The sequence below is a fragment of the Corvus kubaryi genome, unplaced genomic scaffold (genome assembly GCF_017639235.1).
Source record: "Corvus kubaryi isolate FWS band 111438036 unplaced genomic scaffold, C.kubaryi_AGA036_p1.0 68, whole genome shotgun sequence".
Classification (NCBI taxonomy): domain Eukaryota; kingdom Metazoa; phylum Chordata; class Aves; order Passeriformes; family Corvidae; genus Corvus; species Corvus kubaryi.
Window position 1 is genome coordinate 21871190 of NW_024582056.1, and position 18913 is coordinate 21890102.

General features: G+C 42.1%; 2 protein-coding genes across 8 annotated transcripts in view; one reads left to right on the top strand and one right to left on the bottom strand.

Moving 5' to 3' along the window:
* Positions 1-7424, top strand: part of RIPOR2 (RHO family interacting cell polarization regulator 2) — a 108629-nt gene extending 101205 nt beyond the window's left edge. For 5 of the 7 annotated variants that reach the window (XM_042048695.1, XM_042048698.1, XM_042048696.1 and 2 more), the window contains 5 exons: positions 903-1105; positions 1364-1429; positions 2558-2641; positions 4555-4645; positions 5792-7424. In XM_042048695.1, the coding sequence (XP_041904629.1) occupies positions 903-1105; positions 1364-1429; positions 2558-2641; positions 4555-4645; positions 5792-5892 (545 nt within the window). In that variant the 3' untranslated portion in view covers positions 5893-7424. The remainder of the gene's footprint in view (positions 1-902; positions 1106-1363; positions 1430-2557; positions 2642-4554; positions 4646-5791) is intronic. The other 2 variants (XM_042048700.1, XM_042048699.1) reach the window with 1 other exon arrangement.
* A 3114-nt stretch (positions 7425-10538) lies between these two features.
* On the bottom strand, positions 10539-18894 carry GMNN (geminin DNA replication inhibitor; the record flags this gene model as incomplete). The annotated part of the gene is made up of 7 exons (XM_042048656.1): positions 10539-13538; positions 15084-15194; positions 15273-15355; positions 16038-16170; positions 16514-16612; positions 18294-18358; positions 18651-18894. Coding segments are annotated over 7 exons (939 nt in total), but the record flags the coding sequence as incomplete, so codon positions are not given.
* Positions 18895-18913: the final 19 nt, after the last annotated feature.

Genomic DNA, 18913 nt, shown 5'->3' on the forward strand with positions numbered 1-18913 from the left:
GAATGCACCTGAACTGTTGTACACGTCAAGGGAAAGGAGCCAATGAAGATAGACCCTCAGTCATTTCTATTTCCATATTCAAATAGGAAAAAAACTGTGTTGAAAGCATTGTTTTTAGGAAATGGCTGATGGTGGTGGGCTGAGCCCAAGGTCTGGGAAGTGTTCTGTACCCACAGCTTAGATGATGTCTTGCTCTTTCACCATCTGTTATGGAGACACCTTCTGAAGTGCTGAGCAATTCTCAGGAACCAAGGGATCACAGCACCTCAGAGTTTTGCAGGCTCTGCCACCAAGAGCTAAAGAGAGAAGCAGATACTGCACAAAGTGTGCTGGACTGCAGTCCCTGGAAGCCAAGTTTTCTTCTCTATTTGAGAGGGAGTTTGAGGAACCTCGCCTAGTTTTCCTTTTTATTTGGGCATACTAGGGAGCTTTTGCTCAAAAACCTGGAAGCAAAATGGCATTTCAGCTCACCTCTGAAACATACTAGCCCTGGCTCTTGTTGGCAGACATCAATCTATCCAGGAAGAGCTCTCACAAAGATGCTCTGGAAGCCAATACACTGACAAGGATTTTTGGTTTCAATTGTTAGAGTGAGAATTTACATCTTCCAGCAGAAAGCAGAGATTAGACAGGTAGGCCTTTACCTCTGGGTAGGAGTAAGTGCTGCACTATCCCACACAGCCCATCTACTCATCTCCTCCCTTGAACAATGTCTGAGAAACTGGCCCAGCTTAAAGCCCAGACAATTCCCCAGGCAGACTGCCATGCTGCAGTTGCTCAGATGGGGATTTTTTTCATATCCTTTGTGTGTGTAGTATAAATCAAGGATTGCTAGTGAGGAAAGGATCAATCCAAAATACTGAGAGGATGAAGTAACATGGACCTTTTTCTTGCACTTCTAGCATCTGTGGTTCAGGTGCTGCAGTCGGTGAAAGATGGAAAACTGCAGCAAAATGTGTCCAAAATAAACTCCAATAACCTTCCACCACAGCAGGAAGTTTTGAGAGCTTTGGCTTTACTTCTCAATGAAAATAAAAATGAAGTCAGTGAGACTGTGGCATCGCTTCTGACAGCAACTGCAGAAAACAGGCACTTCAGGGAGAAGGTAAGTGGCAGAAAATCACCTGTCACATGAGAGACTTGTGTCATCATGGCTTTTTCTACCTGTATGTCTCAAATATCTGTGCATATAAAATAACTGCTCCAAGCTTGATTTAAACTGATCCAGAGGGATATCCTGTCTATTTTTTCTGCACATGTGCAGGTCTGTTTCTGTCTTTATGCCAGTCTGCTTCTACTTGTCATTACGCTAAACAGGTACTAACCAAAACTGCAAATACTTACTGAGTCCTGTGCTCTCCAGCTATCTTCCACACTTCAGCATTTCTGCTGCCCTGTCTCAGACTTGGCTTCAGTCCAAGGCTTCAAGGTAACAGTCCCCAGCATCACCAACATGAAAAGATGTAGGTCTCAGATTTTTTTTTTTTTTTCTCCAAAGGAATCTGCCATTTATGGGACTTCCCACCATTTCTGGAGCAGATGGACTGCCTTGGGCAAACACAGCTCAGCTGTGAGAGCTAAGATTTGGGTCTATCACCAATACCAAAAGCAACAAGCAGGGACAGGTTAAACACAGAAATTAAATAGAGGGGAGAAGGAGGAGTAAGAAGAAATTAGGGGTTGGCTTCTACCCTTTCATGGCAGACCTTTCCCTACTATCCTTCTTGTTCTTTGTCGGGAAAGAGCACAAGAAAAGGCGGCTGGAAGAGGAAGAGTAGTAGAAGGAAGGCAAAGAGAGGAGAAAAAGGAGCTCATTCTATCAATTCAGTCCACTCCTTTGCTTGCTCTCCCACTTCATCTTCCATTTGCAGCCTCCTGGTATTTCATACCATTCTTCTGCATCCCCAGCTTCCTGGAGGCAGCATCTCAGGGAAAATATAACCTTCTCCTGGAACAGGCATGTGTAGCTGAAACCTGATCCACTGCCTGCAGGAAGGACCACAGTGTGCCTTCTGTGAGGGTATTATGCAGCCTTATGCTGCAGATGAGTTCACTGCACAGCTGAGTGGTGCTGAGATTTGCTCCTCAGTAGCAGCTACTAATTTCTAGGGCCAAGCAGTAAACTAACAGCTCCTACGAACACTGTAATCATTATTAAGTCTCCCTGGGGTCTATACCAACTAGTTCATTATTACCCCTTCATTAAAGAGACCGTCTCAAGGGCCAGCTCTTGTACCCCAAGGCACATTCAAAGCTCTTTGGTGATGTATGGTGAAAGGCCTTGAAAGGTGCCAGATTTTGCATCTCACTTTAACATGAACTTTTCCTCACCAAAAGCTGGCCTGAGACTACTAATCTACGGCTTGTGGTCTGGCCTGGATTTGCTGTAGGGAATTCCTCCCCGCCCCGTTAACTGTACCATCCCACATGCTCACTGTCGGGGAGGCACGCTGCAATTGCTCTCCTTTTAACAGGGTAGCAATACCTCTGTGCTCCACCCTTCTGCTCCATGGAGGCACAGACATTTTCATTGCTGTTCTTCTCTATCTGTTTTCAGGCCTTGATTTATTACTGTGAAGCACTAACCCAGCCCAACCTCCAGCTGCAGAAAGCAGCTTGCTTGGCTCTAAGATACCTCAAGGTAAGAGACAAGGAATACACAGTGGTGCTTGGCTTTGCTTTACAGAAAGGACATCTGATAGGTACAAACAAAAAAATAGAAATTGCAGTAACAGCAGCAGTAGCGTTTTTGTTTTGTGTTGCTATGCTCCATCCTTTTTCAGATAAAGGGAACGGTTTAGAAACTTCTAAACCACAAACACTTGGGCTCTGCGACCTTGGCAAAGTTTAATCTTTTGTGTATCATCTTTTCCCCCCCCTCATACTGACTTCAGGAGACTTAGTTCCACTTCACAGAGAAAAAAAAATCCATCTGCAAAATCCTGGCTGAGAAGGATAAAAAAATGCTTTCCCAGGATAAAATTAGCTCTAATGCATGTGAGTTGCAGTAGCAGAAAAGAGAGATCACAGCTTGTTTTGTGACAAATAACTGGTACATCTGGGCACTACAGCTTCAGCTAGCATCTGGTACCATCTTTGCACTCTAGCCTATGACAGGATGGGAAAATGCACTTTTGTTTTGAACGTATAGAGCCATACGAGACAGCAGCCACCCAAGCCTGGCTGGTACAGGACATGGGGCAAAAAATGTGTTCCATGAGACAGACGCACTTTGGACTGACAATTTCTCCCTCTAATCTGTCCCCTGGAGGACAGCTCTAAACTGTAACTTCATCCCAGTCACAACTGATGCCATCCAATACATAATCCAGTATTGTTTAAATATGAAAAAACTTCTCCCTTAAATGAGAAGCTAGCAGGCATCCCTGAGAGGCAATGGTGAGGGACATTACACCTCTGCTGCATGCAGAGTGCAGGAGGGTTTTTGATTGCTCAGAAAAACTCAGACTAGGAACCAGTGGTGGGAACTGGAGCTAGACAAGTTTAACTTCAGCAGTGTGGCTCCAGTGAGTCTTGAATAGTGAGACTAGCAATGGCTGGGGAAAAAAGCTACTGAGGGGAGGTATCATCATTTGGGATCTTCAAAGAAAAAGCTGAAGCTGGAAGTTATTTCTTCAGAGATGGAAACTCTGCAATGGATAGGTGGCTGTGGATGGGGTAACCCAAAGGCAGTTTAATCCACACTGGTTGCACAAGGTCCCACTGAAGCTCTGAGGGTTTTTTCAGACTGCAGCAAGCTCCATGTTGCTGTGGCCCCATCACTCACAAGCATTCGAGCTGGAGTCACCAGTGTGCACCCAGTGCAGACTTACCCCGAGTCACACACAAACGACCAGCTGAAGACAAGGTGGTGAGACTTAATGGCTCTGGTAGCAAAGCCCTCATTCCGAGCATGTAGACCAGACCTGCGCCCCTTGGATCGACAGGGCTCATACAGATACCGACTCTGTGGCTCAGTGCCTCTGTCACACTGGGGCAGTACCTGCCCTTCCTTTCACTCATCTCTCTTGTAGTATTAAATAGCCAGCCAGAAACACTATGACAGCTGCTCTCCCCAAAGACCTGACATTTTCGTATCAGAGAACAGAATTATTCCTTGCTTACTTCCCAAAGTAGCAGAGGCAAGGCAGAAGTATGGAAATATTGGTGAGCACAAGCTTGACATACTTTAGAGAAAACCCATTCTCGAGGCCCCTGTCTCGTGTTTATTTCCCTGCTGTACCCTTACCTTGGCACTTTTATGGCCTTGGTCCACAGCCCATCACCCATCCTACAGTCAGAAGTGGCAGACATAGCTGGTCTGCCAGATTTATGTATGTAGTGCATAGGGTAGGAAAATTAGAAAGCAGCAGAAAATATGCCTCCTCCAAATGGTTCCCCCCAGGGAAACCCCATTCCTTCTGTCTCCACCAAAGTCCTTCACTTGGAGTGGAAAGGGCGATGCAGAGGATGGCTATTATTTCCATGCAAGGTTGTGGAAAAACCCCAGAGTGTACTGTGTGGTGCTAATGCAGCTCTTTTTGCACTTCCCAGGCTACTGAGAGCATTAAAATGCTGGTCACGCTCTGCCAGTCTGACAATGAAGAGATCAGAAAAGTGGCGTCCGAAACCCTGCTCTCCCTTGGTGAGTTGACTGATTTGGAGCACTATTTAATTTTATTTTTCAACAAAGCAGCATCTATGACACCTGAGTAATGCAAATGTGAGACTCTAAATTGAAACAAAACTTTACATAGTGACTCAAACAGGTCAGAAAATACAAATTCTTAAAAATCATTCATTTTGAAAATGAGCCAAAAATAGAGAAATTGAATTGTGTGAGTCTGGAGGGTAAAGTAGAAAAGGAAAGATAGCAAAGGAGAAGTTGAGAAACAGAAATAATTGATAATTAATCTGTACAGTTTCAGGGCATCAGTACTTCAGTGGCACAGAAAAATTGTGTTTTTCTGGCCTTTTGGCTGGGCATGAATTTCTCCTCCATGGGGGGTGGGGATATCCTTGTGTGATTGTAGTTATGCAGACTCTTCAAATATGCTCTCTTTCATTCACCACTTCAGCAGGAATTCAGTCTGTTGTTGGACATGTTATTGCTCAGGTTATAAAACAAGCAGCCCAGGGACACTTTTGAAAACTCTGATTGCTCTGCCATTCTTCCAGACAACATAGAGACCATTTTTGGTTCCTAATGGCGAGTTCAACGCACTAGGCTCAATGTTATCTTCATGAAAGTGCATACAGATGGCAGTAGCTAAGGAAAAAGGGGTTGAAAGACACAATTATATTTAGCAAACATACTGCTTGCTCTTTTTCAGAAGTATAGAAGTAAAGATGTGGATAGACTCACTTCTTTAAAGTTCCAGGAAGTGGGAGGTGGATAAACTTTATATTGTCCAAGGCTGAAGTGGATAAACATTGTTTACCTCAAGTACATCACAGCAGCAGCTGAGACCTTGACAAGCTTAGGTCAATAGGTCATTCAGAGTAAGACAAGTGTACAGATACTGTCATCTAATCATACAAGCCACATCTGCTTCTGTTTGGCTTTAGATAACCAAGCAAGTAACATGAGGGGAAAAAAAAATAATTTGGACATTCAGAGCATGTTTAGCTTTTCCAAGTAATTTCTGAAATTCCTTCTAACAAGATAGATTTTAAGAAGGGGTAGAAGTTACTGGCCAATCAGTACTTTCTAACAGCAGAGAGGCCAGTATTTTAAATGTTCTAGGGCAACAACATAATACATTACTATTCTTTATCATTTTGCATTCAGGTGAAGATGGGAGACTGGCATATGAACAGCTGGACAAATTTCCCCGGGAATTTGTTAAAGTTGGAAGCCGCCGTGGAACTGAAGCTGCCACAACTTTTTAGATTGAAAAGAACCTGCTAATATTTAATAGTCATTAAAGTAGGGTGGAGCTGCACTTCAGTGTGGGGAGCAGAAGAAAGACTTTGAAGAATTCTATGAGAATGTTCCCAAATGTAGCAATTTACAGACTTCTTAAAGAAAAGCAAAATCTAAAAACCAGCTTAAGGGTTCCTATTGGCTCCTCATTGCAGCTCATGATGGAACAGCTGGATGCTGAGGAACAATACTTTCTTTACTGGTTCTAAACAAATAAAGAAATTGCAGTTATTCAGCCTCAACAGACTTCTGTGAGGTTTTTAGAATTTGGCATCTCCATGTATTTTCCTATTGTATTTACTTCCTTGAAGTTGTCGTGAAAGCTTGAGATGTGCGATACCATATCTAACAAGGACAATCGGGAGGCCACCTGAGCAGGACTGCAAAGCAGCTTTCCCGAACCCCAAGTGAAGTGTCTGCTGCCATGCAGTGCCCCCAGCAACACTCCAGTGGCAGGAAACGCTGCTCAGCTTTCTCAGTTGAGTCTTGGTAATGAAATACAGGGAAAGTTCTACAAGGCTTGCCTCGAGAAAAGCTGATGTAAAACCTGGGAGGCGTCACTTTGGTGACTCATTCTAAATGCCTCCACTGGTCTTTTATTCCCTTCTCTTGCCCTCCAGCAAGAAACCATCATTAATCCAGCTATTCATGAGGGGGATCAAACAATCATGTAGGTTTCTGAAAACTAAATGAAAAGGTAAAGTGCATTTATTTATTCTGAGAAGAAGGAGTGAATACAGCTAATTGCACGGGTCCCCAAAACCATTTTGTCCTGCAAGTTGCAGGCAGAATTAGATTTCATACATTCTAATTAGTGGAGCATAGTTTCTATAGAGTGATTTCAATATAAAGAACAGAACAAACTAAGTGGACCTCGGAGGCAGTAATAAACAGAGGGGGAAGTGAATGCACCTCCCCTCCCTGCACTGCAAGGATTAAAGACAGGGAGTGCTTCAAACTCTTGATTACGAGCCTTAAGTTAACAGAGGAGGTGAATAGAATTTAACAGAAGAGTGTTCCTGTACTGTGTTCATTATGCATGAAATGCTATTTAGATGTCAATTGAAGTATCCAAATTTGCATAGACGACATAGAAAATATTGCAAACAGTTCACATCAAAAGGAAACCTTGTGAGCCAAACACTTTGGCAGGCAGGGGTCATTTTGTTTTGTTTTTTTTACTGTGAATGTTACAAGAATGTACATATCTGTATATTTATAAATATATATATTCTTCCTTTAATTAAAGAAGTACATTTTGTACAGTGCAAAATGCTTACTTGTTTACTGATGGATATAAACTCTTTTTGCAGAAGGTGAAATAGCCATGTTATGGTTTTTATACTACACCTGTCCCATCAGCTGAATTCTTTCAAGGTGTCCTTTTGTATCTACTTTTTTTTAAATTTTTTTTTCTTTTAGTTTTGTGGCATTTGTACTCACCATATTTCCTATCACATTTAAGTTATAATAAAGATTATTTTTTAATTACTAAGCACATCAGTCCATATGTATAGTCACTCTTTCCATCAACAGCCTCTTCACTATCAGGCTTATAGTTTCAGTTCAGAGCAAGCCAGTTTTGTGTATCATTCAAGATACTTACCAAGAAAGGCTCCACAGGACTACCAGAAAATATGCTGAAGAGGCTCCAGGATTGTTACCACACTTGCAATGATTACTCTCTCCTTCTGTGAAGACAGACTCTCCTCAGACAGAAGACATTCCTTCCATTCATTTTCCCTTTTCAAACATTGAGGCTTACAGCACACATCTTGGGGAATGCAGAACTGCCTATGGAGCAGGGAGCCAAAGCTGCAGAGAACAGGGGGAACTCACATAATAGAGGTACTGCACCAAATGGAGCGTGTATCTCATCTCATCTCATCTCATCTCATCTCATCTCATCTCATCTCATGTCATCTCACTGTAGTTTAAAGACACCCTTTGAGAAGTTTATTAGCCTAAAGCTGATCTGCTACACCCTTACAACCATTAAAATCATGCATACAATTCAAAAGAACCAGATAGGAAGGAGCGAATTGTGCGCTGAATAAAGTCACTGAGGAAATGCACGGAATTTTTAGTATGAACAGTTAGACCAAACTTAGTTCCTGTTGTGGTATCTGAGACTGACAAGCTTGAACCCGGGATACAGATGTATAGAGGCTAAGTTTCACCTGGAGCATTAATTCTGTTTTAGAAAACTAAATACACAAATAACTGTCTTCTAACAGGATTCATGACAAGTGAATGTGACAAGTGAACAGACCTTAAAGCTTCCAAAACCTGAAGGCTTTAAAAGTGACCAAACCTTTAATTTGTCTCATAGCTTGTACATTTTTATGCTTGCAGAGCTGACAACGCTGCCTCTTCCTGGCATATTAACACACTCCTTCTTTGTGGAGTAGGAAAAACCAGATGCACCAGAGGTGAGCATCACAAGGCTCATGCTTACCGACTAGTAAAGAAGGAAGCAGTAGGCAGTAATTACAAAAGCTCTTAGGGCTGCAGCAGGCTTACTTGGATAAATTTAAAGGTCAGGGCCACCCCAGGAAAGTATGTTAGGAAAAGGTTGCCATACCAAAGTAGCTCAGCAGCAGTGCAGATGGAAGAGATGAGGAACTTGCTAGAAGTGCACTTGGGAAAGGGGTTTATCTTGTGGTAAAGGTACTCTGGCCTTACACTGTGGTGGCTTTTACTACCCCTGCCATGCTGTAACTGTCTCAGCATTTGGCCCCATAAATAGAAGCCTGTAGCACCCCTAGACTACTGTAGCTATAGCAGCAGGTTAGGATGCCCAGTTTGACACTGCTACTGGCAAGGCCTCTTGTATCCATTAAACCTTCAGGAAAGTTATCCTCTATAGCTTCACCCTATCCTGCAGCCTGTGATATACAGATTAATGTGGACTTTAATTAAGGAGCCAATACAACCGCCAGACTGTGGCTCCCTGCTTGGCAGTGGGATTATCCTGAGGAAAGGATCCACAGCACCCAGCTTCAAATGGCTGCAGTACTCCTAAGGGTAGGATACCAGTATCCCCTCAGACCCCAGGGTTTGACTTGGAACACGTCCCAATCACATTTCATTACACGCTGTTGCCAGCAGATCGACAAACAGCAGCAAATTAATGCTCCTCAGAACACCATTATCAGTTGCTGAACTGCTTTGTGTTATTACAAGAATGGAAAGAGAAGCGAATAACACAATAAACATTTTCTGCTGAAAAAAGCATTGATGACAATGCAATACGGAACACTGGAGTGCTGGAAAAGCACAGCCTTGGCAATTTTTGCACATCTCTTTATTAAATTCTCAGATCCAGTTCTGAAAACAACCTGAGATGGCCCTTCAGGAAAAGTAAATGAATATGCATCACACTTTCTTAAAAAAAAAAAACAAAAAACCCAACCCCACCTATAACTAACTTCATTCCTTATGCAGAGGCCACACCATAAGCTGCAACACAGGACAATGCTGCAGGCCCTCACATAACCAATCCACTGTCATGCACCAAGTGAGTTTCAGCTGCCCAACCAAGTAGCTATTATTGCGGGAGCTCTGGTGGTTCGGACGGTCGGGACGGACAGAGACGAGAGATCTCTGAAGTCAGATCTTGGAACATGCGGTTTATTGCAAAGGGCATGGGTACAGGGGCACTGCGTAGAGCTGCCAGCTGCAGCTCTGAGCAGGCCCAGGAGAGCAAGAGAGTAAGCGAGTAAGAGAGAGAGAGAGAGAGCGCGAGGGGAATGAGAGTGAAGAAGTGAGAGAGAGTGTAGTAAGAGTGTCTGAAGTCCTGGTTACAATACAATAAATCATCTTCTGTACTGAACATTCTAATTGTCACTAACCAATCTAATACAAGATACAAATCCTATAGCATTTACATACAGCCTATAAGAGTTCTTATATTACCATAGAGTGTTACATCTTAACTTCTAAAAACTACTCTTCGGACCCCTTCTGCTGAGCTAGTAGGGTCTGCTCTGACCCTTGGACCTGCCTGCAAGCAGAGGGTATTGTTCCATCAAGAGGGGATTACCTTCAGTCGGCCATACCATTGTTTTCCAGTTGTTCAGTAACTAAGACTTGGTATTTCAAAAATGGCTTTCATTTCGATGTCACCTGTAGTTTTCATATTCCCAAAATCTTTTGTCAGGCAATCATATTTATAAGGCTTTCCTGTTTCATCTTCCCCAACATATTATGGTCTAATTAATTTCTCCACACATTGTCTTAAGTACAATAGGTGTTTAGCAAAAGTAACAATATTTAGTTTAAACCAGTTGTGAGTTCTTCCTCACATAAACAATCCACCTGCCCCATGGTTTGCTTGCCCCTGGCACAGCTGCTCATTCTCACAGCATCTGACACCTGCAAATGACCCCCCTCCCCACACTTTACTCTTGCATGGCTGAAATTCAGCCCTGTTCAGACATGCACATATGATGGGAGAAGTGCTAGGACACAGTAGATGCATCCCACTTCTACACAGCCTGAATATGCTTCAATGAAAGACAGGATTGTGTCTGCACTGAGAAGGAGTCAGTGTGCTGGTAGCACAAATGCATTTATGATTTCTTGGAAAGAATCACATTCTAGAGTTAGGTTCCAGAACTGATGATTTTATTGTGCTAGACAGAATGTCCTCTCTACTTTAGCTGGATATAAAGCTTGTAGTGATGTTGATTTTCAGCTGCTACATGTTCCAGTGATAAGTGAGCTTCCCTATATACTTAAAATGTCAGATGGTTATAAGAAAACTAATCACAAACAAATCTCTCTATAATTTCTACACGTTTGACAAGCCTTTAGCACATAAATACAAAGTTCCTAGACTTACTATGTAGCACAGTGCTACTGCATGCATGCTCAAAAAAGCACTCAGGAATTTTCAGAATAAACAAACTCAAACCTTTTAGAACATTTTTAGACAGCAATTATTGCAGCATCATAAAACTGCCAAGAACATTTTCATACATTGATGTCTGACACAGTAGGCATAGTCAGTGTTCAGTCAAGGTTCAATACATCTGTGACAAAGCATGTATATAGGTTTTATTACTATGGCACAGTTTAGCTCTCACACCTGGCCTTCTCCTGCAGTGAAGATTTTTTCAGTTTATACAGCAAACTATCCCCTCTGCTAACAAATGGCAGTTAATAAAACCATAGTTTTGGTTTAAAACATTAGTATGTATTACTGAGTCGGACATGCCTTTTTGATATAAAAATTTATTCTATTACAGGTGGGCCAAATGCTGCAATACATCCATCAGCCTACTTGCAGAACTTCCATGATTTACTTGTACACAGTCCATTTCAACAGAAGGATCCAGCATATCAAGGGACTGTCACATCTTTTATTTAAATAAAATCAATCCAAAAAAAGCGTAAGATTTAAACCTAATAAGCATTCTTCTTGATCAACCTAAAGATAAGAAAAACAGATGCAGATACTGCACGCAAATTCTGCATTTGTCTCTTTCTTGCAGTTCTGTGTTCCAACAACAGCACTTGTACTACAGCAGTTCACAGAGCAGGAGGTGATAACAGTAGAAAAGTTGTACTTGTGGTCTCATTTTGGCCTGCTACTTATGCCACAGTCCTTTCTTCCCTCCTACAGCCTCTGCAAATGCAATACGTCTGATGTTTAAAAATAAAGCCACCTCTAAAAAAAATTACAGTTAACAATGAATAACTAAACTAAATTGAACTGCAAAAAACAATTGTATCAAAATGAAATTTATGTTTCCTTTTTACTAATGTTGAACTACTTTGTTAAGAAAGCTGCTTAGAATCTGAGATAGGAGAGGTCTAAGTCACTTGACAAGCATTACCCATTTCTCCTTAACAGAAAACCAAGGTTGCTGTACAAAGCATTTGCCCACCACCCAGTTTTGTTTTTCCTTCAAGACAGCATCAGTGCAAGATAAAGGACACGCCTTTATCACTTTTTCAGTACTGTGATGGAAAGGAATGCATCTAAGCACCCTCTGGAGCACACACTGGAAGATACAATCTTGTGTTTACAAAGTTCACAAGAAAATGTGATGCCTCTTTTTCTAGTAAGCATGTTTGAGGTAAAATGGCAGCCAGGAGTATTACCTCCTACAATGGTTCTGACATTTCCTGGATGCCACAACTAAAATCAGTTGTTAAACATCTGTTAACTTATCAACAGCCACAGGGAGTAAGACAGAAGGAATATAAAGGTGCCAATCTGATCCCTCCAGAGTCATTCACACACACCCTGAAGCAACCATCTTTGGCAAGGCCAGATAGATCCATGAACCAGGATCCTTCTGATCATTTCTGCCTCCTCAAAGCCACTCAACTTTAAGCTCAAGTTTTTCAGTTTATAAGATACGGCAACAGCCACCATTGTTAAAGCCTCTCCTTAGATAGAAGGCCTTGTAACAGAACAACTGCCCCACTCAGTACTGGAAAACCTGTATCCAACTTACTCTCCTGTCCCATCCTCACCCCATGCAGATGTCAGACAAGGTGCTCAAGGTTTTAAAGAACCACTTTCTATCCCTGTAAACCCTTCAGAACACAAGTACCTCGGTAAAAGGGTGTCACATCTCTTGTTAAATGCCAGCGCAGTACCTCGAAAACACCCTTTCAGTCTCCTTTCAGAATAGCTCTGAAGTACAGGCTGCTTTGTCTCCACCTAGTTTTCAGCACAGCTGCTACTGGGCCCAAGAACACACCACCTTCTCTTCATAAGCCAGTGGAAGTATTACTAAAAGAAATGGTCTAATACTTCCTACTTAAGCTCTCATTATACAACTTGCAAAAGGTTTCCTTAAAAGGCCGAGGAAATTATTTTACAAGACCTGAAAATCATAAATCTAACTGAACTTTAGATTTTGACTCTTATTACCCATTCTGGACTTTCTGAAACCTCACCAACAGCACACAAGTTTTTCCCCCCCTCTTCTATCCACCAAAAATGTAACTTTGTTCTCCAGAATTCTGGAAATCTAAAGAGTTAAAAACTGCCTAGGCATTCCCCCCCAAAAAACTAAAAGCTTCCATCTACAGTAGTCACAATTGATTTAAACCTAGGATTAGCCATTCCCCTGTCAATTAAGAGGCTGTTTTGGTAATGCAAAGATTTATTTATCAATTTTCATGCATCATGTCAGACCAACTGGTAAGAAAGATATTTACACAACACTTGAAATACACAGTATTTGTGTTTCATACAAGCAACTACATGCAGCCTGCAGTAAATTTTCCATGCAGTATTCAGATACTCCCACTGCTACATAATTCCAGTTAAAAATGCCAACATCTGTAATGTTCCCACAAGAGTTTCTATACCTGAGGTTTAGTATATCCTTTCAAGAGGAAGTCTGCAATTAAAAGCCACATACATAAGCCTATTTAAAGGTTGTCATTCCAGTTGCAAATGGTTTGCTTCCTTTGAAGAAGGATCTGATCTATTCTCCCTTAAGCCAGACAATACTTGTGATGGCCCTTCTTCAGAAGGGCTGTCTGCCTCCTCTCCACAGTTATGTTCCTCATTTTCCTGTCTGGATTCCTCTAGAGCCAGACTCTCCAGTGTCTCAAGATTGTCAGGTGCTTGCCCAGTTAGCCTCTACAAAGAAACAAGACAGTGAATTTAATATTTTTTCTACTTAATAACCAGTGAAATAAGACTCTGGATATTAAATGAAGCAAACTAATTACCTTCCTTAGGAGGTTGATATAATCAAAACATTCCTCAGTTACAAAAATCTTAGGACACAAGTTCAACTCAAATTACTACCTCCAACTTGCAGACCACATATGCTTTGTTGACTGTAAAGTTTTTCCTAGGTTCTTCAGTAGGACAGGTTTTATCTCAGGCAACCTAAAATATGGCAAACTGCTTCCCAAGTTAAGTATTACTACAGTACCATATAGGTTTAATTTTAGAAAAATTACTGTACAATCAATTTACTCCATAATTTTTAATTAGAGGTAATGAAGCTTTATTAAGTCTAGATGAACTTTAAGACCCAGCAGTTTCTAGCACTTGATCAAGACAGAAGTTCCTCACCTAACCTGATTTAAGGAAGATAAACAGGACCATAAAGAGGCTGGTTTTGAAGCTTCTGGTTGTTTGATGTATCCCTAAAGGCTCATTTAAGCCTCAGAACTGAGCAGCTTACAACTAATAAGTGATCTTAACTGTTGAGAAACTGTAGAAAAGTTTCCAACTACATTAGTTCAAGTCCTCAAGTAATATAATTTCTGCCCATGGCTTTATCACTAACAAGCAGTGTTCCCTGAATACCAAAAAAAGTCAAGTGTAGCAAAATGGTAGTCTTTCAAGGCTGATCTAAATTACTGCACTAACTGAAGATTAACTTGATTAATCAAGAATTAAACTTCAGCAAGTTGCTTGCAATAATATTTTGTTTCCACCTTCCAGTCTAGTCATCACAGAATCCAAGTATTTGCCACCAAGCTTCATATCCTTGCAAAAACAACCTGAAAGCTAGAACATCCAGGTTCCATGGCTCTCTATATATTTATGACAGCTTCAGAGGCTGAGGAGCCATGGAACTAGTGACACAACTACTTGCCCCAAGGAATTCTCAGAGGGAGCTGTTCGGAAATTTAAAAGCTTATGAACCCTAGATACTTGGTGTATAGCCCTTTTTGGGCCATGAAACTGGTACTGCCTTGACAAGAAAACTTTGACTTTAAAGAACATAGCGCTCCCTCTCACCACTCTACTTTGTGAGTCTGTTTCAAGTTTAGTTTCTCAAAGGACACAACCAGTACCAATCTATTAATAAGCACATGAATTTATGTCATCCCAAAAGAGTGAAAAATCAACCCTTCCTTCCCTTATCACAATCTACAACATGCAAATCCTGTTCTGTTGAGAGAGTAGGTTTAATCCCCCCTTCAGAAAACATCGATTTTTGTACTCTCATTACTCCTGTAGGTTCTAAGATGGGAAAAACTCATCCCCTAGAAGGAGCTTTATGACTCTAGAATTAGAGCAATCCTGCAGGAAACAGGTCAGAGAGCAACTTAAAATGAAGAGTCATGTGAGCACAAAAACCAGAAGTTGTGATTCATTATAGATACCCTGGCTGGTTTCTCACTTTTTTGTTCTACAACATTAACTGAAAATTGCTTTAAGTACCTCAATCACACTGGTCATATAATGCACATGCTCAGCAAGGGACATGAGCTCTTCATTTTCTTCTTTTAGGCGCGCAATTTCACCATCCTTCTGTTCGATTTCTTTGTGCAACTGGGTTCAAATAACAAAATGTTAGAAGAGGAAGACAATAGCCAGTGATGAAGCACTTAGGTATCTTTGAGTAGCTACCTTTTCATTTTCTTGAAGCACTTCATACAGAGCCTTCCTCCTTTCTTCAGCCACTTCTTTCCAATACTGAGATGAAGGACTTCCTGAAGTAGGAGGCTACAGTAAGTCTGTGGTAAGACTGACTTCTTGAGAGCACCTTAAGATATCTTACTTGTATACAAGTATTCTATGAGTTGTAATATTAAGAACTCACTCCATACAGTGTTTTCAAAGATTAGTTGTGGCACTACAACTAGTGACACAAGCCAACAGGAAACAGATCCTACACTGCATTAGTGGCTGTACAGAGTGCCTTCAAGAAGCTGCCTCAAGCATGGTAGCAGGTTCTGCAAGACGGACACATCTGCAAATGTTGCTCTTCATGTGTGATTTGTGGAAGACAGAAGTGTTACTTCCAAGTCACTGTCCACACTGGGCACAGTGGTTCTGAGAAACTGAGCACACAACACACTGTGCCAGAACAGGCTTTCATTCCAACTTAGTCACTGGAAAACGTATAGCCCAGCCAAAATAACCAACTACAAGACTCCTTAACACTGCTGCACACAATGGTTCTCAGCTTCTGGTTATCATGAACTCATTCTTAAATACTAGACATGTATACTTTATTTAATATAGAGGATAAGAATCACCAACTCCTGCTAGGCATTACAAAAAAACCACAAAGCCTTTATCTAAATGACAAAGGAAAGATGTTTCAAGTTGTACTCCAACAGTAGCATAGCATTTAAAGTGCAAGAAAACATTTCAGGAATTACCACATACCTTTCATCATGAGATCTACAGCTTGAATGACATCATTCTCATTTTCTTGCTCCTTGTCCACAGACACCTCAGCTTTACAAGCCTTTGAGGCAAACTTGTTATTCCAGAGTTTCCTTCTGACTGAAGATTTCTTCTGCATAAAACATCAGCAGGTTTAAGTTTTGAGCAACATCTCAGCCTTCACACAAATACAAACTTCTCAGCCTGCACACTCATGACTGCAAGTAAGTCTCATTAAGTCCTGCTTTCTTCACATTATAGTTCTAGTTTAGACAAAGAAATGTCTCAAATTTTCCCAAAGAACTCAGAAACTGCTAGGTTTTATTATTGTTTATTACTAGAACAATAGTAAGCTTAAGTTGTGTCACACTAGTCTGCACATTGTATTTTTTCAAATATATTAGTTTTCAGTAAAAAGCTCAAAAGTATTTCACTATGAGTAGAAATAATTCCGAATCTACAGATTTAGTTCATACCTCATTACGTCTGCCAACCAGGCTACCTGCTGCTGAAAGCTGAATCATTTTAAGAGTCTGTCTCGGTGCAGCACTGCATGTGGTATCTGTGAGATACTTCTGAAAAGACAAATACAGTTCAGACAGCTGCAACTCTTTACATAAACTGAAAATTAGGAATCCATCATGCTTCCATTAAGGTAACACACAATTCATCTTTTCAAGACAAAAAGATTGACACTGTAGCCTATTAAGGCCTTTGTAAGGAAGGGGATCTAATTATTTGTAGCAGAGACAGATCATAATCACATGAAACTATGATCAATCCCTGCCTCTTACGAGGCATTTACCCTTCATAAAGGAACCTGAGCAGGTGTTATGGCAGAAATACTCTGACTAGATCTCAAGGGCAGTTACCATGCAATGACTATAGTTGGAACTCTCAAACTTGAGTTTGAGGGCAGCAGTATCAGACTGTTGAGGACAGGGACAAAAGCGACTGCAGTTGCAAGGTTAGGTGGTAAAGGCACACCACTTGAGGCCGTAGCTGTTTCCATAACCTGTGAACACACCGACTAGTGCTCATTTAAATAGATGTGTTATTTGATTATCCATTAACATGGATCAAAAGCCTCCTTGCTTCGATCCAGACAGGCTATTGTTTCGTCTAACCAGTATGTTTACCACCCTTCCTATCATGCATAAATACTTTCCTGCATCAAAGCTTTCTGATTGGGTTGGTTACATTGCCACCACGGAATAGCAAACAATGGCAGACAACCAAGCAAGAACAGCCAGGATACAATGCCACACCAGCGTGAGAAAGTTACCAATTCACACCGTACTTCATAGGACAAGAGTTCGCCTTTCCCACGGTAGTTTCTGCCACCAATTGTCCTACTGGTCCACTAAAGGACAAACATTAACTGCTGTGGGAACAAGAATCACACCACGAGTCAGACACCGCTTGCTGCTACTTAGGATTAGAGTGAAGTACACTCTGCCAAAAAATTATTGGCCAATACTCAAGTTAACCCACTGAAAGTGCAAAAAGCCACACTGAGGAATCTATACCCTAGAGACACTACGGGACAAGACTGCCATAAATCAGACGTATAAATCCGCAATTCTCATTAATACCTGAAGTTTTCATTACAGTCACTATGCCTCATCGTAGAAGGACTACTAGCCTTTATCATATACAGTTTTGTACCATTCTGTATAGAGCCTACATTAAAAGATTTACCAAGAAAAGCTAAGGTTTGTACCTAATCAGTTAACTCTTAAAATAAACCTAAATTGTTTATGCATTTCCACCAATTCCACGGCAACTATGATTCATGAAGGTGACTTTAGAAAGTGAACTGCCTGCTTGAACACTTCAGTTAAAACACATTCAACACAAGACAGATATAACTCTTCAAAGGTCCCACCTACAAAGAACAGAGTACAAAACCTATTCTACAGCCCCTTAGCATAAGCCAGACAGATTCAGTAAGCAAAGGCACGTAGTCAGGACAAACAAACCAAATCAACCCTGAAAAATTAAACGGAGAGACAGTAAGCTCAGTGTCAAAGTAAAAAGGACTTGCGGAGCAATAGGAAAAAAAGTAGTCATAAGCACATATGCCAAAACAGGACAGCATGTTCCCAAGCCACACTGTCTGCCAGGAGGTTACCCAAGCCAAATGGACATAAGCCAGGTGGAAGCACACTGCAACAGATCCCTTTATGTTCCTTCAGTGGACAGAGAAGCTTGTGTCAGACAGAGGTACTAGCTTCAAGGCTTTAAAGCCTATACCTGCAAAGGTCCTGAGGACTTTTCTGCGGTCACTTTCTGTTTCATTTTGGAATTCACAAGATGAACTGCAACAGAAAAACAATACAATTAATACAGCATCCGTCTGCTACATAAGTTCGGGAGACACTAGCTAGAGAACGTTACAATTTCGGATTATCAGCTCTCATGGCAGCCTTAAGCAGACAGCCATGCGCGGCGTGATCAGCAGGCTCCTCCCGAGCCCCTCCGGAGGCTGCACCCGAGACACGAGCGGCGGGCGCGCCGGGAAGGCAGCGCCCCGCGGAGCGGCCTCCCCGCAGGAAGGCGGGGGTGTCCCCGGCGCACACCCAAAATGGCTGGGGGGAGCCGGGCACTCACCCACACCATCCCCCGCTTCCCGCTCCCGCCAGGCGAGCTCGCAGGGCCCCTCCCTCGCCGCGCGCCGCCGCGGCCAATAGGGAATAGCGAGGCAGGAGCCCGCCAACACCCAAACGCGGCCATGGAAGCTTGCGGCCCCACCCCGCCGCCGACTCAACCGAGACGGAGAGCAGCCCCGTCTCGTCCTTGCCACCCCTCTCCCGAGCCCGGCTCCTTCCCGCCGGCCCCGCTCACCGCTCCCGCACGGGCCCCGCGGCGCGCGC